The following is a 24,496-nucleotide window of genomic DNA, read 5'->3' as shown; positions in this document are numbered from 1 at the left end:
GTGTGTTAAAGCCACGACACCACAACTGAACTGGAGAAAGTATTTGGGGTGCTTCCTTCCTAACATCTCTAAGAAACATTTCTAACAAGCTTCAGCATGTGCAACAGTTTATTGCTCCTCTGAGACCTCCCTTGGCTTTTTTCCATGGGACATCCATTTAGAATTTACTTTTCACATCTGTGCTAGGCTTGGTTGTCCCTGTCACATCCTAGCAAAATTGTGGTTAGCAAAGGTCTCTGTCACATGTTACAGGTTCGTTGCCCTCGATGCTCCAGGGAGTGGCAGCACAGATACCTTCTTTTCATCTCTCTCTTGCCATGGGATAACATATTTTATTCTCTTGTAGATGGTCTGATAGACAGTCTTGTGTTGTAGCTAGACCACAGACATATGTTTGAGCTGTTGGAATGAAAACTGTGCAGGATCTCATAGTAGAACATGGGGGTATCACCTAACACACTTAGAAAAGAGCCAAGGTCAAATTTTTTTCTGCCCTGCATTCCACCCACTAACTTTAATTGACTTGCAGTGAACTTACAGGTGCTTCTGGTAACTAAAAATCAATCCTAAATAGTCTGGTTTATCTCAAAGATTCATCTTTCCTCCCATATACCGTTGTGGCACCACCTGAATGGGACAGACTTATGCTGGCAGTCAACCCCAGAAGTCTGCAGGAGCAAACCAAAGGGCAGTCCTGTATCTCTGTAACTCTCCCTCATCCAAAAACTATCAGAGCTGGAGCCTGGCACCTCCAGAATGTGATATAAACCACACTTCTTTATTCAGGCTTGTTTTACTAACCGTAAGTGTTGGAATCCCCTTGGCAATTAATTTCCTGGCTGGTAATCCCTTGGCTCTCATCCACGCAGAGGAAGTGGCTGCACTGGAGGGAGGTGTGTGAGGTACACGCTCTGGCTTTGCAAAATGAAGTGGTCTCTTGATTTAAATGACAGCAGCCAAGCCTGAAAACTTATTTGCTCTGTATAATGAAGTAAGCTAAGCTCACTGTTAAACACTCTTTAAGCTGAGTGTAATGTGGCAAATGGTCAAATACTGCAGGTAGAGTTTTCTTGGTTATCTGTGGTAATATTAGAAATAGTTTAGGCACAAGAAAGATATGCAGAAACTATCCTAACAGTAGTGAGATACAGAAATATACATCGTATGATAATTAGCACTGATAATAGTTTAAAGGATAAAGCCTTTATTTTACTAATTTTAAGAAAAATTACAATAACCAAAAAAAAAAAAAATCACTGCATACTCATAGCGTATTAAGCTTCTATATTCTCAGCTCTTGTACAGAGGTACAAAACTCTTGTAATCCTGCCTAGTGCTGGTAACTGGCAAAACAATCTACAATGCACAGTCCAGAGCTACAGGGATGCCTCTCCCTAGCAGCCAGGCCAGGTGGGCTTGATCAGTTTTGACATATATATATATTGTTTAAGGTCTTCTGAGACAAAGGGACAGAGAAGCTGTGTGGGCATAATTCCTATTAGTGGCCAAACTCTCGAAAACATTTTGACTAGGTTTCCTTTAGTTTTAGACAAAGGCGCTCACAGGAGGAAGAAAGTTGGTAGCGTGCTCACATGTGCTGGAAAGAGTGAGATACTATCTTTTTAATTAACTCAGCCTAAAATGATGCAGTCTTAACTGAAGCACTCCAATCCTGGATTCCTCAAATCAGGAAGCATCAGAGCTAAATAAATACAGGAAAGCCTCTTGTCCTTCACACTCCAGAATGCTAAAAAACCCCCCACAAAACCATACTGGATCTCCCCGGATGCATCCCCTTTCCACACTGTCCTGACCACCCATAGGTGTACCTTAAACAAGGATCATAAATAAAACCAGTGCCAAGGGAACAACAGAAGAAAAAAAGGACGATGAGCATTTTAGATACAAATACTTGTGGAGCAAGATCTTGCCCTCACTGAAAACACTCTGAAAAAGATCCCTGAATTCAAGGAGTGTTGCCCTTACCTGGCAGAAATCACTGCTGAGGTAAGGTGCTAACTAGTAGCAAAGGACAGACTTAGCTGTGTTGTGCTTCTCTCTGAAAATTTAGTGAGTGCCTACCTGCTGCTGTGCTGCTGCTGTTCTTTTTTTTAGTGCTTTCTTGACACATGTAGGAGAGGATAAAAGCCTAATGGGTGCGAGTGTCAGCACAATATAAATTACTGCAAGGAAAAACTTGATGCATGGCTTGGGATGTGAAAGAGGAATGTCCACCATTGTTTGTGATTATGGATCACATCACAATCTAATAGCAATTTTTATTTAATCAATAATTTCCATGCTGAACAGACAGCCCTGTTACAGAGAATCGACAAGCAGCTACTGATAGCGACAAGGCTTGTTATTAATCTTTACCCTGCCAACATATCAACCAAACTACTGTAAAAAAGCACCACCAAGATGGATTTAGAAGTAGGTCTGTCTTTTTTTTTTTCTTTCCTTCTTTTCTTTCTCTCGTTTTTCTTTCTCCTTTTCTTTCTCCCTTTCTTCCTTTGCCTTTCTTTTCTTTTTAGCTATGCAGCCCCATTACCTTTCTCCCTTTCCAGGTATGTAATGTTTCATACACTTTATATTCTAAGTTTATTTGAAAAACCTGGGGCTTGAATTACACAAAAAGGCAATTCATATTAAGCAATTTCACAAATCAGTGGGACCTAGCCCAGTGCTCAGTGTTAGCCATTATAGGCTAATAAATCATACTTTCTCTTTGAGATGTCAATCGCCAAAGTGCTTTGTAAAAATGTTGGCATCTGTAATTCAGCGAAGCCTTTTCATCTTGAAATAAGATGCTCCAGACTGATAACAAGAATAATCCTCTCTTGATCAAAAAAAAAATCTGCATTTTACCAATTAAAGCTGCTGCCAGAAGCCAAACGGAGCAGCACTGAGACTCCACTGTAGTTTATCTCTGCTAAACACAAGGAGGGATACAGTTAGAGCTTTGTTTCATTTTCAGCTTGACTACTTTATCTCACGGAGAACTGCAGCATCTCAGCCCTGCGATACACGTAAGAATGGTATATGCAGACCTCATACCTACAGTGCAAGCCACCAGAGGACCCACTCCTGACAAAACCACCACCCATTCATTTTATAGATTAGGTACCCGACACCTTGAAGAAAAGTCAGGCTCACACAAAAGTTTAAGCACTGGAAAACACTAAATTTGTTTCACCATGATAAAAGGCTCATCTGCTTTTTTTTTTTTTTCTATTAAGAGGTTACACAAACAAAAGAGACTGCAAAAATGAATCCATGCAGCCCAGCCCACTCAAAACCAAATGCAGAAGCTGCACTTGCGCCTCTATTTAGCTTGCCTGTCCCTGCCTCCGGTCTTGCATGCTGATCTGCCACTTCTGTCTGAGAAAAAGCACTTCCACATGCAATAGCTGGGCCAGCTCTCATAGATTTCTATTCTTCCAGGCATCTGGTTTTTATGGGCAAACCTTTTGGGTTGAATATGGGCAGCTACGAGGGAGAACATAGCACTTGTGACAAAGATATGAAGATGGGCTGGATAAAATCCTATTCACTGTGAGACAACAAAAGCAGTGCTGAGACAGACGACACTGAACAGGGACTCCAGAAAGCTTGAAGTAGATCTTCCACTGGTTCACCATAGTAACACAGGCTACAAACCAGCAAACCACTTAGTCAGCAGTAGCAAGGCAGGAAAAAGCTGCACAGAAAGCACAGCTCTGTCCAAGTGAATCTGCTTTGTCCTGGCCCATTGGTGAGGACTAAAAAGTACCTGGAGTCAATGCACAACCCCAACCTTCCTTGCAGCTCGGAGGCAGCAAAAGCAGCAGGCAAGGACTTCCCTTTTCTCTCTTCTCCATGATATGCCAACAAGAGTCAGGAGCTGAAGAGCCAACTCAGTTTGCAGCTTTACTCTTGCCTACGCATTTGTCGCTCAGTCAGCGCGGGCTCCCTTGGGACTGGGCTGGCAGCTTCTTATCCTGCACTTCTCCCCAGAACTGGGAGGCACCTATGATAACATCACTAACCTGGAAGAGTTCACTAGCTGAACTTTCAGGCAAAATAAACACTTGAAATAAGTATGTATATCCACAAACCACCTAAATAGCGCTTTGTGATTAAAAACACAGACAGAGGCTGAACACTGCTCCCTGCCACGCACAGCCCTTTCCACTCATGCGCCCACTTGTTAGGATTTCAATCTAAATCGCTAGAGTAACTTCTCGGGGCACAGGAGCAGCACTGTTCATCCTTACCTACACCAGTGGAAAAAAAGTGCTATTTAAATGACATGTCATAGTTTAGCAACCTCTTTCAGGGACACCAATTCGAGGACAATGACTTTGGCAACTCATATGAACAGTAGCTGTAGCAGCAGCAGACTAACAACAAGTTTTCCTAATGGTGTGAAAGAAATGCTAATTACAGAGGAATTAAAATAAAAAAATGATTACATTTCTCTCTCTAAATCCCCTCTTAATACTTCACAGATTAGGGTGGATTTATTTTTTTGTAAACCTTTCTCTATGAAAAAAAGAAATCCCCACTTTATTTTTTTTTCCCCTTCTCCTCTGTGATTCATCAAAAGCCAGACTGTAGGTAGGGGAACTGCCAATGCGCTTGTGTAGTGGAGTGCTTAAGAGGACCTGAGCCAAAGCACAGCTGGCCTTTGGGTCAAGCCCAGAGTGAGTAAGATCTCTTCACAAGGCAGCAGTGCTGACTTTTAACACGGCTGGAAGGCAGAGGGCATCACGGTGGCTGGCGCAGAGCAAGGATGTGCTGGGCAAACAGGAGCCGTGCCAGACCTTGAGGGCTACTGAGGCTACAGAACAGCAGTGAGGTCCGTCTGTGGTTACTTAACCTTGAAACCCGACAGCACTTAGATGGTTGCCTTTGATGGGGGCTTAAAGATTTGCTTCATTTAAACAAGTCTGTGTTAGGTACCCATACAGAAACCAAGAGAAAATGAACATGCACTTAGGTGCACAGATCTGCTTACTAGCTCTCCTACGCCATGTAATGAATTGCTGGCCTATAAATGATGGTACCATTCTGGCACAGTTCAAAACTATGGGTTCAGCAGCCTATAATCCAGCACAGTAAGGTGGTGTCTTAATTATAACTAAGCCTTTAAACAGGCAGCGAGGAAGAGATTTCAAAATCTAAAATCTTCTGGACAGATGTTTCTCATGATTATTTGCTATAATCTCTCTCTCCCTCCTCTCCCTTGTTTTCTCACAGCTACAAAGGTCAAATATACTGAGGGGATGCACAAACTGGAAAAAACCTTTCCATGGCAGTTGCTTGCCTCTGAAACAACTCCCTGCCTTCTCCATGTTGTCCCAACCTTCAGCCCAAGCCCTGGGCTTGTCTCACTTGAAGAACGATTTCTTTTGTCCACAGCGTTGCTTCTCTAAATATGGATTAGGGTCCAGACCCCAGTAAGTAAAAAATAAAATAAGATGAAATAGAATAAAACCACCAACAAAAATCCCTTTGCTGTTGTACATAAAACATTCTCCTTTGTCAGGAAAAAAAATGATTACTATAATGGATTTCATGTTCTTATCTATTCCTTACTCTTTTCAATTTAAAGGAAACATTTCTGAACCTTTCACAGCAGTAGCTGTCACTGCCACGCACAATGAGCCTGCGAACGGGCTGAAGCCTCTCTGTGTTACTGTACTAGAGCCAAATAAAACTATATTGAAAATGCACTGCAAACTGCCTCTGCAAGGAAGAATTAAAAATTAAATAAATCCCTGCATGTATGTGGAGATGCATGCAAACTGGGATGTGTAATTACACCCCTTTGGGATTGTGAAGGGACTTGCTTCACATAGCTGGGACTTCACCTGCTTCACGACCAGTTTGCAAGCACACCTCCAGCACCCAGAGAAAAGAAATAGCTAATGCATGAAGGATAATCTGCCTTTTGGGGCAGCTGTGTGTAATTGCTTCCTTTCAGGCACAGATGCCTACCTGCACAGCTGCAAGTAGCACCCTGTTGGCTTTGGCAGCTCGGGGCCATTTGCTCATGGGGCAGTTTCTCCTCCTGCAAGCGGTGGGCAATGCGCGACTCTCAGGGTCATCTACAGCTCTGCCACTGCAGCTATTACTCAGGGGAACTGCTCTCATCTGGCTTATTCTCCTATGGCAGCTGGATCTTTTTTTAGAGGAGAGGGGTGGGGCACTCTCCAGTCCTTACCTACCACTCTCCTACAGCAAGGAAGAAGTCACAGGCCAAAGGCAGCACGGTAGCAGAGTGAGCGAGACTTTCAAGTCTATTGATTTTGAGTGTCCTTATTTCTGGGCATCCAAAATGACCCGCTCCAAAGAGGTCTAGTCCTTCAGAGAGTGATGTGCTCCTCACCTCCCAATCAGACATGTTCTTAAGTGTTTCAAGGTGCACATCATTGATTAAGGCACCTCCTATCACGACAGATGCTGCAAAACCTGAGCTGAGGCAGGCTGTGGTCACAGCCTAGGTTTTATGTAGGTCTCCATGGATTGCTGGCAAACTTCTGTCGGTCAGAGCTGAACCCACCCTCTTCTGTAGGAGAGGAGGGCAAAAAGATTAAGAAACTCAAGTCAGGGAACTTCATGTAATGGTTCTTCTGGGTATCCTCAGTGCACCACAATTACCTTGGGAACACGTGGGTACCTGAGAAACACAAGAAACTTTCCACTGGTGCGGTAACAGAGCCTGGTGGAGCACTACAGCAGCTGCCCCGGGGATTGCTGGGGGAGCACTCCGTCACCAGGGCTTTGCAAACAGGTGGGAAGACCTCAGCAAATGAAATCCTGACTGTAAGCCATTGCTGTCAGTTTAGGGCTTTTTGATCTCATCTAATCAAATGTAACAACAATGAGAGAATTTTATTGCTGTACAATTAAGGAGAAAACACTAACAAAAAATAGCTCTACAGTTCTTCAAGCATGTTTTTGAATAAAAAATAATTATCATCAAGGCTACACAGCAAGGGGGATGAGAAATAGGCAGCACTGCGTTTTTCTGATTGCCATTGTATTAATATTTAACAATAACTTCAGTCATTTCCTTGAAGGATAATTTCCTTAAACAAACTTTTATCTTTAGTGTCTAGCCCTCCTGCAATATTTTATTCTTAAACTGATTTCGGGGGGGGGAAAAAGACAAACTGCAACAAAAAGCAGATTTATAAAAATATACAATATCTTATTAGCTTCTGGGCGCTCAAGTGCATTTATCACATATTTAAAACAAACTTGAGCTCAGCTAAGCCCAATTATAATATCTCACTGGGCAGAGAAATTAATTAAACAGCTGAATGATAAAGACCCCAGCAGCAAACTGAAGCTTTAAAATAAATAAGTTTGTTTTTTTTTTAAGAAGAAGAAGAAGAAGGGAAAGAAAGAAACCTTTAATACACTTGTTCAAGCAGTAACGTAGGCAATCTTTTCAGGAGTGCAACGCACTGTAAAGAAGACTACCTGGCAGGCGAATGCAGTGGTGGCTCTAACACAGCTCTCCAACTTTGTGATTTGCTAATGTGCAACACCCCCCCCCTCGCCGCCTTTTGCACCAACTTCAAATAACCCTGGGATCCCAACAGTGCAGCTCAGCGACTGAACCAGAACAAGGGCAGAACTTGTCAGGATTTAAGAGCTTTCAGCAAAACCCTTCAATTGCAGCCAGTACCCTATTCCATAGAAGGATATCAATTATAGATAGTGACTTGCTTTAGCAGGGCAGTCAGTACTGTCAGACGCTAGATAGACAACCATGAAGAATCATGAATCTTTCTATTAACTGTAAGAGAAGGGGGGGAAAAGGATGGATAGGTGCTATAAATAAGGCAGAGCGTCTGAATGGTTTAACACCTTGCCTTTTGGTGTATGTATCATGAAAATTTAACCATGCTGAATTATAAGTGGCACATATCGCTTGAAAACAAGAGCTCCTGCTTCAAAATCATTCCAGTGTCAAACCCTTCTGGGTGGGTCAATAACGATTCTTTTATGTAGCTTTTCAGTTATTTATTCATAGCAGCCCAGGTTCTGTTCATAAATTCAGTCAGAAAACATTGCCTCTTGGAGCCTAAGCACACTTTCACTAGTGCCCACATTTCACACTAATAACAGCAGGACTTTGCTACAGAAAGTAATGCAGAAAAATGTGATCAGATGCTGACTATTGTGCCCACAATCGCAATTTCTGCTCTAAAGCTATACCACATATTCGGACACAGATTATCTTTCTATTTACCATTTCATACATGCTATATTACACATCACTTTGTAATGCAGATATTGCTAGAATCTGATTCATCTACAGTTGATTTCAAAGTAAATCGGGTCCTATCATTCCCAAAAAGGTAATAAAGCTATGCTCATGTGACAGGAAGACCAAAATATACACAAATTCATATTTACCTCTTTCAAAACACATGCATACGTGCTTGCATATACACCCTATACATGATGCGAGTAATGACATCTATAATGTGAACTGTGTGCATTGCGTACTGTGGAGAAGCTCTCCTGAGCTCTGCTCAACCTGGCGCAGCTAGAATTCACACTGAGGTACCTAATACTTTAGGAAACAAAACAAACAGGTAGAAATATACTTCCATCTTTTCCCTAAACACTGCAGTTCCTCTAAGATTCCAGTGCTTTGGGATGCAAGGCTTGGCTAACAGTCTGTTCTGTGCCATCAGATGTTTTGGGTCTGATATCTTACTATTATGCATGGCTACAAACAGTAGCTTTATTCCCCTGAAAAAAAACTCCACATTCATTAAAAGACTTACTGCTAGCCTGCGTAGATCCTGAAAATTTAGCCTTATCAAGATGTGTAAGAATGCTTTTTAGGTCTTTTTTCTGAAACTCTGCATTTTACAAATTTCTTCTTCTCAGCTGAATTTCCAAAGCCCAGGGAACTGGTTTAGAGAGTTGTACAGGTGAAAGAATACTCTAAATACTTCCAAGTCAAATATACAAATGCATTTTCCTTTCTACTGAATATATGCTACACACCACGTATTCAACAAAGTGGGTGACAGGGAAGGGTTTTCTTGCAATCCTTTGTGAAGGCCTACACAGCTCACTCTCAGTTTCACTATACAGTTCACTTGACTACCCATAGTATGGGCAAGTAGGTGTGTGTATGCAATATGGTGTAGTATCATGTGTAGTGCTGTATCACACCCACCCAACTTCTGAACATGTGACTGTAGCTCTCTGCTCATGCTAATCATCCTTTCTGAGTGCCAGGGAATACAGGGAAGTCAGCAGACGTTACCTGGATGAGTCTTGCTAGGGCAATTTAAGCCTTTATTGCCTTTATCTATGCCAGTTGCCCCTGCCTTGAAGATTACTACGCCACAGTAGAGTCAACAAAACAGGATGGTTATCAGTACTTTTGATTACCTAGATGGCAGTCCAGCATCTTATTCAAAATCCCCTTCAAGCTCAGCTGGAGCAACTGAGGCTCTGCTGAGTCTGCCAGCAGGTTGGGAATCACCCGCAGAGCAGCAGTGCATGCGGCCAGGAGAGACAATGTGGCAGAGCTCTGCTGCAAGACTTGAAGGTTAATAGCGTGGTCCTAGCTACAGCCCTACCTGTACACAGGCTAGCTCAGGTACCTCCAGACAGCATCGAACAGCCTGATGTACATGGCCCTGGAGCTGCAGAGTGAAGACCTCGTGCCCATATTGGGGTCCTTCCTTCTCTTGCGTTTGAGCTGCGTCTAGCACCACGGGACTCTGGGCTTGACGAGGCCTCCAGCTGCTACTGCAGTGTAAATATTACTGAGTAAAGGATGTACTCATGCCACTGAGACACACACTCTCTCTGTGCCTAGTTAGGTGCACACATGCACACGCCAAGTCAGGAACTCATGCAGTGCAAAGGCCCTGAGGTAAGCGCATTTACAGCAGTTTGTATCTACTTGGATTTACTCGCCAGTATTTGGGCAGGACGCATACACGAGCCACATCAGTGGGGAGATTTTCAAGGACCGAATTGCTGCTCAGGGACTGAACGCTTTACTGCCGGAGTCACAGACCTAAGCAAAACCAGGACTGCCCTCCTGTGAAGGCCTACCAAGACTCAGACTTCATTTCCCTAGTTGCTGCAGGTATACATCAGAGGGCTGTAGCAATCAAGGGCAGACAAAATATGGGAGAGACAGACCAGGGTGAGGGGCCAGACTTTCAGACAGAGTTGGATGTCTAAAACCCTTTGCAATTCTGGACAGAAATAACTTGCTCAAGTCCCCGCAGCAGGGCTCTGTCGGAGCAGCAAAAGAAATCACAAACCAGGGCCCCATCACTGAGTCACGCTGACTCTTACAGCGTGATTTGTGCTACTTGAATGTGATGGTTGTGATGATGAATTTATTGTCTTCGGGGTATCGAGTCAGGACTTGCACCTTGTAATCTTAAATGGCATCATAACATCTCTGAATCCTAAGCCCTGCCAAAAAGAACTCCATGTATCATAGAAACATTTTTCATATCCCCTTTTTATGTCTAGAGAAACCCATTTCAGATGTTGCCATTGTGCAGAAACATAAGAAATAATACATTTTTTTCAGAGGAGTCTTGCTGTTGACCCTTATAATACAGTCAGATTTGCTATAAAAATCACACCAGAAACAACAAATGCATTTTAAAAAAACCCCAAACAACCAATCACGCTGTCCATTTAATTCACCTTAAACTACAAAACATTAGCTATTAGCTAACAGGCACAGTGGAATTCAATTAATTTTTACATCTGAAATGTCAAAAAATCCTCTTCCTTTTTTTCATTACCAAGGGCACCTTTATTCTGAAATTCTCTTCTATTTCACGTATTTTGGTGTAAATTATTTATCATCATCACTAGGATCATTTCTGAATATTGAGAAAGGTCTGCCAGGCATCATAAAGCTTCAGCCTTACAATTATTAGCAGATATAAAGACTGTGCCTGTGCAGAGCCCCAGATGATGTCAATTGGTCTGTTTGCATGGAATCAATTGCAAGACCAACACTTGATCTTTTAAATGTGTCCAACCCTCTGTAGCAGCCGTTTATATGGCATTTCTTCCCCAAAAGATACTGTGACAACAAAAGAGTCTCTCCTCACATTTCATTTTGGCCTATTAAAAAGTTAGGGAATTATTTGTGCAAAACGTGTCCAAAGGATTCTTAAAAAATGCCACAATTCTGCCATTATTTTAGTTTTGATAGTCTTTCACATATTATTATTTTGTTACTGTTACTACTACTACCACCTAATAATAACAAGAAACTGAAAATAAAGCTTGATGAATAACTGCAACACCAAGAGGCTCTCACACTCCAGCAAGTGAAAGCTGGCATTGCTTTACTAAAGTCAGCTTTGCAGCATCAGTTTACCGTTTTGCATAGTGTTTGGAAATAGATGGTAGGGTTTTTTTATTTATTTTGGGTGGAAAAGTACATTTTTCAACAAACTATTTCAGTAGTACTGGCCACATTTCGCAATCGATTTTGCATGATCTCCGGGAAAATATTAAACAGTTTTCTACAATAAATATGATTCTGACACACTGATAATTTGCTGAAGATGTTCCTCTCTAATCTGTACTAGGAATTCCTCTTTTTTCAGAGTATTTGCTATGTTCTATGATGCCGGTAATTAAGAGAGGTGCTGCTAGCTAAGGAGGTTGGAAATGGGGGGACACTGTACTTGCCAGGTTATATTCTAGATTTTGACTGTTCATTTTCTAGCTTACAATATTACAAAACAGTAAAAATAATTTCTTTTGGAGAGGTGGCAGAGAGGAAGAAAAAACAAGGCAGATACAACTAATATTTGGTGTAGCATAAAAAAGACCATAGTTTGCTTTTGCTAAAAACATGAAATAACTCAGTCTCCATGCATTTAGCCAAATAACCCCCTTCAGTTTACACACAACAGTAAATTGATACCAAACCCCCCCTTAGGGAAGGGGAAGAAATCCCCTCACCCATTTCTACTGTTACAGTCCCTTTGAGGAGAAAAAAATCAAACTTGGCTAAAGGTTAATAATAATTCATGTCCAGCTTACTATTACTCAATAACTATCAAAGTCTCTAACTCAAAATAGCGTTTGCTGGCTTACAGGATCAGAGCCATTACAATCTCTATTGAAGACTTTATTGAATTTTACACTAAGCTTTAGCTGAATGAACAGGTCAAGCACTGTGGCTCTGAGTTTTCTTTATTCTCAGAAACTCATAAACCCCTCTCCAGTTTGCAGCGCTGTTAGCTAAGAAACTTGACTCAGCACAGGGTCAGAGAACCCAACCCCTATGAAAAAGGTCACATAGTTTTAAAACCCAGTTCCTGAATACCATTAACTTACATGCACTAGCTGTTCCTGCGTGTCAAACTCCCGGGAACAGCCTTCCCAGTGGCAGTTTGTCTCATAGACCACTTCAGGCTCCTGTTTGCTTTCATCTTTGTCCCCTTCCTCTTTTACCAGGGTCATTCCTTCTGGCTGTTCCTGGAGAGAGGAAAAAAACAGGGGTGAGAAGAGAGAGGAAATTCTGAAACTGAGGAGGAAGAGAAGTGAATTACTTCAGCATTAAAAGAAAGGTGATGGGGGGGGGGTATTATTTTACTCTCAGTTTGCTATGTTACTCTGTTCTACAAAATACAGAAGCCCAAAACAGGCCCGGTAAGCCAGAAGTCATTTGCAGACTATACATGTAAAATAAATTTTTCCTCCCCAGAGGTACTCACTGCAGAGAATTTCTAAAAAAAAATCCCTTTACATTTCAATTAAAAGCAAATCAAAAAGGCTTGGCTTCTCTCTCCTATATTTAAGCAGCTTGTTATTTGTACACTTGCCCCTTATTATTCAGTAGCACCACTAGTGAAAAAGGCACTATTCAATACAGTTGAATAATTGGAATTTGACTTTAGTACTAGGGTTAGACATAAACCGGATCACCAGCAATCCAAAGTGTGTTTTCGTTGTTAATCCAGTGACAGTTTTGCACACTAAAACCTTTCCAAGAGCAGACTGGTAATTTTCACGCTACTTTTTAGTCTGTTCTTGCCCACAACGTGTGCATGAAAGGGGTAAGCAGGGGAAGAGAATATTTAATTTTGTTTTTTGACTCTCCACCTTCAGTTCCTCAAGGTGCCTCACTCTCCCCAGCTTGTTATTTGCTGAGGGTAAGAGTCAGATGTTACTGTAAGCATTTGGTTCACATTATGCACTCATGCTATTTTTCCATTTCAAACCCGCTGAAGGATTTAGACAGACCTCTGCTTTGTTTTCATGGATTCACTCACAAGATCGAGGCTCTGATTCTCATCTCCCCCGAGTCACTGTAAATCAGGAGTTGCTCTACTAAAACCAGTGGCATTAACTGGTATAGGAAGTATAGCAAATGAGACTGGAGCCCAACACTGAGGCCTCAGTGCAGCACAGTGTTAAGACCTGGTAAAAAGTCAAGGTGGCATAAGTATTTTTGCTGAACAGAAAATACGTCCTCAGTAAAGACCTGAATGTCTCTTGTTCACTTTCCCATGGCAAACAGAGGGTTGAGCACGCTCTGACTGATCACAGGAGCCTCTCCATCAGCCTCTTTCCTCTCTGCTCTCATTCTGCAACAGACCCTGTACCCCAGCAGCCCCTCACTGCTCACGTTTAACCCTTGCTACCGTGAGCTGAGGCTGCCCGTGTATGCACTAGACGAAGGGCCATACGAGCGCAGGAAGCCTGAAAACACAAGCTACAGGGAAGGTGCATTTTCCCTCTGGCAGCGAGATGAAAGGCTTATGACTGTAACCTGACTGCCATACCTGCACGCTTCCCGCTCCCGGGCTGGGGAGGTCCTCGTCGGGCTTTATCTTGGAGCGCTTGTTGTGCATGGGATCTCCAGTGCTGCTCACTGCAGATTCGCTTGTGGGTTTATTCTGCTGTAGGCAGGGTTTTTTTTCCCCCAAAAGAAGACAAAATTAGACTGTGATAAACATGTAGCTCCAAACAAAAATATGCAGCATCTGCTCAGCAACTTTATTTGGAGAAATTACACTGTTAATTATATAGGATATGCAATTACATTGTGCTTCAATTACATAGCATTAACTTGTGGAAGAGCTGCATCGCTCAACCTTGTAATGGAGCAAGGAGGGAACAGGAAGGATGGCATTTGATGTAATTCCTTGCTACAAACCACTGCTGGTTTTGTCAGGCCAGGGAGGGGTAGGAGGAACTTGATTTTCCACATAGTGACGACTTCAGAAAGGCGATTTTGAAAAGCAAAATCACTGTGCGCTCATTCAAATAAACACAAGAGAAAGATTTATTTTTTCACAGTTGGAGGAAAGGTTTTGCACTTAACATCTGCCCACAAGATCTCAGCTCTTTTACTGCATTTCCCATTATAATGGTGGATAGGAAGAAAAACTGAACACTAGTGTGAGACTCAGCCAAAAAATCCTAGATGAAGTCCTGGATTCTCCCAAGTCAATAGCAAAACTACTGCTGACATAAACAGGCCAGAATCTTGTTTTTCTCTTGCTGTGCTAGACTGAACACCATTATCTACACCTGCAAATGGATCTTGTAGGAATCCAGAGATCTTTTAGAGATATCTGAACTTGCACGGACCCCACAAAAAATCAATATGCTTCCTACAGCAGCATGTTCTGCTTCTACATTTGTAAAAGCTAGCTAGGAGATAAACAGCTCCCAGACTGATAAATAACCTATCCCAGGTCATCTGGAAACAAACAGCACTAGTTAGTAACAGGCAAAGCACGAACTGTGATAAACTCTACATTATGGGCCTGATTCACTGCTGCACATGCCCAGCTTTTGAGAATACACCTTGGTTTACCGAAATGATTAAATCAAACTCAGTAAATCCAATTTTGCACAAATCAAAGGAAAAAAACTCCAAACCTCTGCACTATCTTCAAGTTCCTCTGTTGCTCACAGACTGAGTTACTCACTTCGAGTTACTCGCACCTGTGTCAGGAGGGCAGAATTGGACCCTGTGTCATATTACGGTCAGCCTGATTTGGAGGTGGAATCTGCTAATCTTTAAAATCTTAGTGTTTTGATGTGTTTTTCCCCCTTTTTTTACTCCCTACCTCTATTAACTTCCTGTGTAAGATCCAGGAGAGACAGTTTGGAATGAGAAGCTGCTGCAGCACACTGTAATATTTATGAGGACTAAAAAGCACACTACCAATCAGGAACTGTGCATATACTCCTGTGATTTATAATAAGGGGACTGCAAATGCTATAGCTGCAAGAAAACTTGTTATCGAAGGGTCTCAGTGACAGTGGTGATTAATTGCCATCAAGACAATGTCATTTATTTAATTTATTTCATTTTTAAATTAATGGGGTGCAAAGGTTTCTTCTGTTGTCTCTCACCTGTGTGGACTCAGAAGGTCCAGAGCTGACCTGGACAGGGTTCAGGACACTGGGGATGCCGGGGATAGGTCTCTGGGTAGGAAAAGTTGGAGCAGGATGGATGAGTGGAGGACTGTGTCCAAAGGCTGAACCTAGGGTTTGCTGACGACTTATAATTTGCTGATGCATTTGCTGGAGGGATACTGGTGTAGGAGGGTATGTGAAACTCAGAGCAGGGCTGAATTTGGGAGAAAAAGGAGGGAAGAGGGAGGAAAATGATGAGGGTCATTACAGTATGGAACCATATAGATTAAACCTTTAAAATATATTTGATATATTTACATTAATTGAAGTCAGGTCCCTCCCTCCCTCCCCCTCATATCTTTCTTCGTGCCCCAAAGGAGGATAAATCCTGGTTTTAAATCCAGAGTTGGCCTAGATTTACTAGTGAGTGCAAAAATGATACCATAACAAAACATAACATTTTTTCCTAACATTTACTAGGAAACCACAGAAAGCTGACCGAAATAAAATTCAGAAGAACTGAAATAAAAGGCAAGCAGTTCAATAACAGCTATTTATTGCAATAACAAACTTTATATAAAGAAAAAGAATGGGTGCCTACATGCTTTATAGTACTTTTATTGATAATGCAGTTCCCCTATGTTCACGTGTATGAAGCAGTTCCTTTAATCTTGGCTCATGCTACGCTCTTTCATATGTCTCTAGATCTTATTACAAGAGGAGAGAAAATCAATTGGTTAAATGTGTTCTGAACACCATGCTTGTCATATCACTCATTTGTTTGCAAAGATGGAAAGCTCAGTTCATCCAGAATGTCACCTAAAGAATTTCCATCAGTGCCGTTTGGTTACAGAAACTGATGGATTAACCTTTCCCCCCTGAAATTGGTGATCAATGAGTTTCAATGTAGAAATATTCCAATGGGAAAGCACTTCTCCTTCTTCCAGTTAAACAACATTAAATGTCTATTAAAGCCCATTATGCATGTTAATACCTGTCATCACTTCATTACTTCACCGTATTTCCCAGACTACAGTGACTTTGGAGGAAATTACACTGCCATCTAAGGACCTATTTTGTGGGTAATGCCAAAGCATTCTTTGTGTCACACTCGAGAAATAAGTGGTGTGGAACTAAATCTTCACACACAAGAGTATGAGATTCTCCTGGCAATGTTTGCCAATAACTTATAATCATAAAGGAAAAAAAAATATTAAAAAAAATTTTTAAAAGGAGGAAAAAGCGTATTCATTGATTTTTTTCCTTAAAAAAAACCCACCGAACAACCACAGTCCAAAACAGCCATACAAATTTAAAACATTACATCTTAAAAGAGAGGGGTGCAAGCATAATACCTTTTAAGAATCAAGGCTTCTTCTAATGTCAAGAGGATGGATTTAGTCCAAATTTACAGTCTGGAGTCTTAATTGCTGTTGCTGTTAAGTGCATTAACTGAAAATACCGTGATACAAAAAGAGCTAAAATCATTTCAACCATTTTAAGTAATAATTCTACAGAAATTCTGTGTTCATTAATCTGACTATACATTCTGTCTGTTTGACTACAATCCATAAAGAGACAGCTTCAATGTGATTACATTACTATTATTCCTGGTGAGAACTCTGCATTACAATAGTTTGCCCATTTAGCACAGAATATCATTAAGAATACCCTGGGAGAATTTTACTGGTCTTTGAGGAACTCTCTTTTCATTTTGCATTGTATTCTTTTTAATAAAGGGAGGCAGAAACGTAGTGAAAACAGTAATTGTTCACAGCAAGAGTTAGGGAGAAATCAGTAATAATATTCAGTTATTGCAGCTCTATAGTCCCTGCTAGTGTTCCTGTAAGCAACCATGAATGATTACAGCACGACTTAGCTAAGGTAGCCACTATGGATGATTGATAGGACATTAATCAAAAGATGCATATCAGACTCAGAATTTGTTCACAGCGTTCTTCTAATAGCTGATTTCATGTTCAGTGAGCTCTATGCCAGTTTGTTCAATTTATTCTTCAGTGTACAAGCCATTCATCAAAGAACACAATGATTTAACACCCCTTTTCCTTTTTAGTGAACAAACATTGCTAAGTGTAACTACTCTGGTCTGTTCATTAAAAAACATACAATTACAATGTCATACATGAGGCTGAAACAATGCCTCCTTACTATATGCCAGCATTTTTTGCTTTGATATATATACTGTGAGTTCATCTCATATACTTCGAACACTAGACGGCACCATCATCAAGATGCTATCAAATTCACCAAGATCAACAAACGCAACAGAAACAATTTGTATGAAGTATTTTATTTTTCTGTGAGTGGTTAACACCTAGGACATCTTCACCCTTCAGCTGAATCAGTTTAAAAGAAAAAAATAAGTGGACTGATTTCATTGGGAGCTCCAAGCACACCGCACCGTTGGAAATACAGGAGGGTTTTTTTTTTCCTTTCTAGGTGTTTAAGCATGCACATTACCTAGCTTTGCAAGTCCAGATCCAAAACTTTGGTAATATTCTTCAGATCCTACATGGTAAAAAGACAAACTTACGATTCAGCCACAAGACATGACTGACTTAAGGCCTCAGCTCAGAGATGTAGATCCTGCCCATCACTGCTCTGTGACTACAGTTACATGAGAACCTGCATCTAACATTAATTTTTCAACCTATGCAAAGCAAGAGCACAGGAGATGCCTCCCAAACAGTTTGGGAGAGGCAGGAAGGAACTGCTGTGATCTGAATATATTTTTATCTCAGCTGGAGGCTGTTAAGGTGCCACTGACTAGAGACTCGGGGACTTGGATGCTGAAGAAGAACCTTTGGCCCCGAGTAGGAAACAGACTGTAGAAGCCCCAAGATGTATGTACACACACAACTTGCACTTAACGCAGCTCACTTACTTATATTTACTGGAGTTTGGCAATATTCTCCACTCAGTCCCTCCAAAGATGGGAAAAGACTGCTGTGTCAGTAGGGTATTTTTGGTCAAGTATGCCTCCTTCACATTCTCTACCCCACTTAGAGCAACATAAAAAGTGATGATGCCTCCCCAGTGGCAAAATACCTTTCTAACTAAAGGACAAAAGTAGCTCTGCTTTAACAAATATAGAAGCTAGTTTCACTGGCCTGCAGTGATGTGCCTTACACCAGTACAGTGCAAGTGCTTAAACGTTAAGTATATTTGAAATTCCCCTCCCTATATAAATAAAAATTACTTCCACCAAAAGGATAGATTTTACCTCATAGAGATGTCCTCTTTCTCTACATATGCTTTAACACCATATGGAGCCTCCGGAAGGAGGATGCTAAGCCAGGCATTGTTGACTTTTGACCAATTTGGAAGCAAGCAAACTTGCAGGGTACAGCTGAGGAGACAGACATCATCTTAGCTAGGGGCCCTGACTGGAAATCAATGACACCAGCAGCAGATGCATTAAGACACAGCTGGACAGATGTGTTAAGGAAAGGAAGAATCCTTATTTCTTTATTATCTTTCTTTCACCCTGTGCTCAGCACCAAGGCTTGAGTCTGAGGTACTAGGATTTTTCTACGGAGCCTGGCAACCTGCACTCCATTCCTTCTGCCTCCAAACTTCAAACACCTCAGACTGAAATGAAAAGGAGATCATGAGGGAGCAGAGGAACAGGGTATCAACTAGCCAGCACAGCTAAGGGGAGTACACAGAAATGGTGACAAAGGTTCAGCCACCAGGGTGATTTCTTAAATAGCTCAGATAGCTGCCTTCAAATAATTCTCACCAACTGTTTCTGGAAAGCTCTTCATAAGGCAAGATGACCTGGCTGGGTTTAATGTCACCCTCATGCAAGATGCTGTCACAGGGCAGCCTGGCCGATTTTTCTGATCTGAAAAGATCAGAAGGATCTGAAGAGAACAAAAGGTGGCAGGTCTTTCTCTGCCTTTCAGAAACCATTCAAGCTGCTCAACAATAAAGTGGATGTGGGCCAAAAAGAAGAAAAAGAAATCAAAGCTCGCAACATTGCTGACATGTAGCGCCCTGTTGGGGAGACCTGGATTCCTGCCCTTCCTCCCAAAGTTTTTAACATACTTTGTTCAATAACTCTTGAATACAGGACATGTGAAGAATCCCCGTAGCCCAGAGGCCCTTCAGATCCCATGGGAACCCTCTGCCTTGACTGGCAGCCATTTGCCCTCTTGCTGGCCCCAACAAGCTCACGTTGCTTTCTAGCCAGGAGGCCAGCATCAGGAGGAAGGGTGGGCAGCAGCACCACCTGGCCTTGCCCAGCCGATCCAGCCACGTCTGCTCAGAAACGTGCACCAAGATGGGACCGGTGTAGCTCAGTAACTGTCTAAAACTCATGCCGAGAGGCAGTAAACAAGACCTGAAAGTAATCATCTTTAGAGTCCAGAACTACTAAAACCAACAACCAGGTTTTTCAAAAGCGATGAGTGGTTTCAGAGGCCTCATTTTGCAACATGTTTCTTTTAAGATACCTTAAAGGGGCTGCATTTCAGACAAGGGGTGCTCAACACTTCCAAAATCCGGATGCCAGAAGAACGCAAGATGTCTGCCCCAGTCGTTCACATTGTCCAAAACACCAGTCACTTCCAAAAAATCTTGGATTCACGGAAGTGTAAGTGAATTATGAATCTTTTTCTTCCATCTTCCTACTGAGAAATGAAAATCTACTCCACTGGAGAGAATCTGACTTGTATTTCTGTTATAGACTTTTTGTTTTAAACAAAGTAGAAAAGGAAAAAAAGAAAAAGATGAATGCATGTAAGACCACTAATAAACTACATGCAGGTTATCTTTTTAGTTGTTGAGTTTTATGGGGGATAAGGGATAGAAAAACCATGTAATACTTCTGCTTAAGCATTCAATAACTCATATACACTGACAGAAAAGCCCATCAGTGATATCATTTAATTTTCCATACTGTGGGCTTCTGTGTCTGTCAGTCTATCTCTCCCTCTCTTTCTCTTCTCCTCCTCTGCGAAGTCTCAAACTCCCTTCACCAGAGGTAAAGCAGGGCAGTAAACTACATTGCAATTACATGAGCACATCAAATTTTAAGGAACAGCCTTCAAGAAGAAAAACAGACATTATAATGAAAACCAAACTTTGTGGCTACTTTGTGGCTGTCCTACTAACAAGGTCATCCAGTTTCTGGTCACAGCTGTGGAATTTACCACAAAACAGCTGTGAATTCGAGTCAGGAAAAATTCCTTCTTTCCTATACATTGCACAGGCGTGCCTAAGGAGACAGGCTGACACAAAAATGCCGAGGAGATCCCAGCTCTGTGAATACTGTGAAGATAGTTTTGTTACATCACGATAGTTTTCTTTTCTTCACAAAAACTGTGAAGATACCTTCCTTGTATCACAAAACACACGCAGTTCTGCAAGATCTGATGCATATAAGTCTTGCAAAAGTAACAGAGTGCTTTCCCCTTTCTGGTTCTGCTTTGCAAGGTTTTAGGAAAACAGCTTTTCAAGCATGTAAACTAGGGGGCATTCAATGAAAGCCATAGGTGAACGACTTAAAAGAGATTAAAAAAATCATTGGTGGACTTCTGGAAAAGCTGCCCCAGGAGGCAGACATAGCCAGCAGGTTCACATGGGACTAGACAAGTCCAAAGATAACAGGTTCATAAAGAAATACTAAAAGGAACAAGCAAGAACATATGCTTTGGAATCGCTAATCTAATGATTATTGGTGTTGGGAGAGCACAGAGAGAACAAAAGTCAAAAAGCAGGCGGGTTCATGTGCTTATTAAATAGCATCCACCGTTTGCACCATCAGAGACAGACTGTGTGACTAGATAGTATCTAACACCTCTAGTTTGACCCAGTGGGACCTTTCTTATGTTTTAAAATATCTTTTTTTCTTTTTTTTAAATTTCAAAAGGATAGATTTGTTTCTTTGGGATATCTTTATTTATTCATATAGAACAATGTTATGTTTACCATATTAAAGTTTTCTTTCCTATCCTCTATCCTAATTCTTTCTTGCAGCAATTCAAGACCAGCACTTTGTTATTCTACCCAGCACTCATCATGCATCTTCCCCTTCGCAGTCTCTTCCTTTCTTTTCTCTTTTGCATATTTGAAATTATTACTATACCCTCTTCCTGTACAGTCTTCTCATCTTTAATCTGGACGAAATAGGTCAAGAACTGGTCGCAGTACAGTAACGTGTCATAGTGAGACACGCTGGCTCCATCTACACCACCGTGCAGGAGAAGGCTTCAGGCCCTTTGGCCTGAAGCGTCTTTGATGTATGGGTGGTACAGCCACAGCCCAAGCGCTCGCTCCATGAGGGAGGGTGCACCCTGCACTGCAAGGGAGCACACAGGTCCTTTCCGACTGGTAGAAAAGCCTTGGCACTCCCAGATCACTCTGTAGCCTCCATCAGTTCTTCTTGCCATCAGCGACTGACACTAGGCAGACCAAATGATCCAAGTCCCTCCAAAAAGGACCTCAGTTCACGAAGGGAGAGGTAATTTGTAGGTGGACTGTCTTCATGTTCAATAAAGCTGATCATCAAGTATTAGGATAACACCATGGCTTCTTCTAGCTCATGCTCAAGTAGGTACAGATGTCACTACTTTGTCTTACTCTCCCTGAAGAGTTGCGTGAAGCCTGTGAGCAAGTGAAAATGAGAAACCAGGGTGCAGAAACCCACTAATACCCATTGGATGAATACCTGCACTCACTGAATTCAATGGAGTTTTTATCCTTTCCTTACACCAGGCCAGGATTTCACCTTTAGTTTTTGATTTGGATTTTTGAAGTCCTTCTTTATTGTTTAGGAATGTTGTTAAGGGGCAAACAAGTACCTTTCCCATTTTACAAATGTACCCAGCTACTCTTCAGGAAAGCACCCCTAATAACTGCTAAATACTTCTGAAGAGGGACTGACTTCAGCAAGTCCTTAAGTCCTGTCCTAAAACCTGGGCCCTACAGACATTGCAATCTTAACTGAATTAAATAATAATACAAGTCATAATTAAGTTAACAGTGATCAAATACTGCTTTTCACATGCTCAGATGCTCTTTTTTTATAAGGAGTGATGTAAGAATGAGCTTCATTCATCCCACAGTAAAGTGACATGTAGGTGCCACTGTCCAAAACGTGGGACATATGTAAGGGTGGCTGGGAGTTGAGCCATGGCTGCTGAGGGGTCTGCATAAGCTGACTTCATAGACAGAAGCTTATGTATATATTTTGATGGAACTAAGTATATGTGTAATATGCAGCCAGGAACATTGCACAGTCAGATGTGGAAAGCTGCAGACAGTCAGCAGGACAGACTCATAGTCTGATCCCAACAGAGATGTAGAAGAGAGAAAGCCAATGAGTTCTCCTTGGACAGGACCCAGAAGCGAAGCAGCAGCCAGGACCATCACGTAAGAAAACTGTCTTCCGTTGTTTGAGTTGGCAGAAACAGGAATTTGTGTACGTTCTTTGTAAACAAACAGTAATGAATAAAAGTAAGTTTCCAACTCTGTCATCTACTTCTCCTCCTGATGGAAACAACCTGCAAGAGTGACTGTTGACAAATTACTCAGGTCACATGAGTGACAACGCACTCAGCAACCTCACAGCCCTGAAGAGCTTTGTGAAACTCCTACTGCTTCAAGTATTTTAGATGCAAAATGAAAACCAAATGGCATTACAGGAAGGGAGACTTTAAAAATGTAATTCTGTTTGGATCATTTTACCCACAATATATGTAACATTTTTAGTAACACGAAATAAGAGTTTTGCTTTAAGTCCTGTTCTTTTCCCTCTACTTTCTAACTGACAACACTGAGCTTTGAGTAGACAATGCAGACAAGTCATCAGTTGCTTTTATGGCTTGTCACTTAAGTACAGGGGAAAACAGTATCAAACTGTGACTATGAAACCAGACATGTGGTGTGATCTTAAAGGCAGGTATGAGACTTGAAATCCTTTGAAATAATTTTTCAAAACTGACTAGGTTTCATGAATATCCCTCTGCATTTGTAATGTTGACACATTTCATTAAAAATCACTAACTTAGAGACAAGTCATCTAACTGAATTTGTAAAAAGACGTATCCTGCATCTAATAAACTATAGCATATATTATACTATTTTTTCTTCCAGTTTTCATCAGATAATAGTCATGGTTTTACAATTGTATTTAACTCACATACATCATTGCCTCTTTTTTCACTTTTCTATTACCAGTTTAAAATTAACAGAGTCTGTGGTTTGTACTTTCTCTTCAGCTTACCATATTATCTATTCTGTTTTATCTACTACGCTAGGTGAAATTTTTCTTCATGAATACATTGCCATATACCAGAGTAAAATGGAATAGTTTCACTGAGAGCAACAGAACCACACTGATTAACCTTATGTGCTCAGACAGCACTGACAGCTTTGTCCTTCTCACTAGAATATTCCTGTTCAGGAATCCTTAGTATCCAAACTGGACTTTGTATTAACAGTACTTTGCATAATTCATCTGTGCTCCCTCCATGCAAGCTCATGACACTTCTGGCAAACATCATTTTGAATTAGATTCATGGCTAAGCATTTTTTGGTTTCTAAAACTGGTATCATTAATTACATGGAAAGTGCTAATTAATTCTTGCTTTTAGGGTCTGAAAATGAAGTAATGAAGTGTTAAACTACAGCACACTTCTCTTAGCTCCAGAACTTTCCTGGAATTAATAATGTGCTGGGTCCAATGACTTTAAACTCGAGTAACACTGAACTAGTCTGGAGCAAGTTGCTTCAAATTGACTTTTAATTACAAGATCTGTGACATACACAATTACAGGCATACACACAATCACACTTGTATATATGTATATCTGTACATATAAATGTGCATGCGACATGCACCTGCACAGTCTATATTCTTTATGTTGTTTGACTTCTTACATTATATACTTTCTGAAGGCAGAAATCTTGCCATTCATGTGTATTTGTGGTGAAAGACATCGACCACTTTCTAATGCAAGATGCAGGTGATCTCCAAAACAATCTCCCTTAATGTCACCATCCTATAAACTATATGAGCTTTCTATAGGAGGCTAGCTGCAGAATTAAATTTCAACAGAGCCTGAATTAGATG

The 24,496-nt window shown here is 41.3% G+C and overlaps 1 protein-coding gene across 2 annotated transcripts in view; it reads right to left on the bottom strand.

Moving 5' to 3' along the window:
• Positions 1-24,496, bottom strand: part of GLI3 (GLI family zinc finger 3) — a 215,044-nt gene that overhangs the window by 28,570 nt on the left and 161,978 nt on the right. Inside the window, exons 8-10 of one of the 2 annotated variants that reach the window (XM_052795785.1) lie at positions 15,394-15,610; positions 13,809-13,925; positions 12,358-12,498 (exon numbers count right to left, since the gene is read on the bottom strand). In XM_052795785.1, the coding sequence (XP_052651745.1) occupies positions 12,358-12,498; positions 13,809-13,925; positions 15,394-15,610 (475 nt within the window). The remainder of the gene's footprint in view (positions 1-12,357; positions 12,499-13,808; positions 13,926-15,393; positions 15,611-24,496) is intronic. The other variant, XM_052795794.1, reaches the window with a different exon arrangement.

This window comes from Harpia harpyja, chromosome 1 (assembly GCF_026419915.1).
Source record: "Harpia harpyja isolate bHarHar1 chromosome 1, bHarHar1 primary haplotype, whole genome shotgun sequence".
NCBI classification, from domain to species: Eukaryota; Metazoa; Chordata; class Aves; order Accipitriformes; family Accipitridae; genus Harpia; species Harpia harpyja.
The sequence above is the reverse complement of the archived record's forward strand: the minus strand, read 5'-3'. Positions and strand labels throughout refer to the sequence as shown.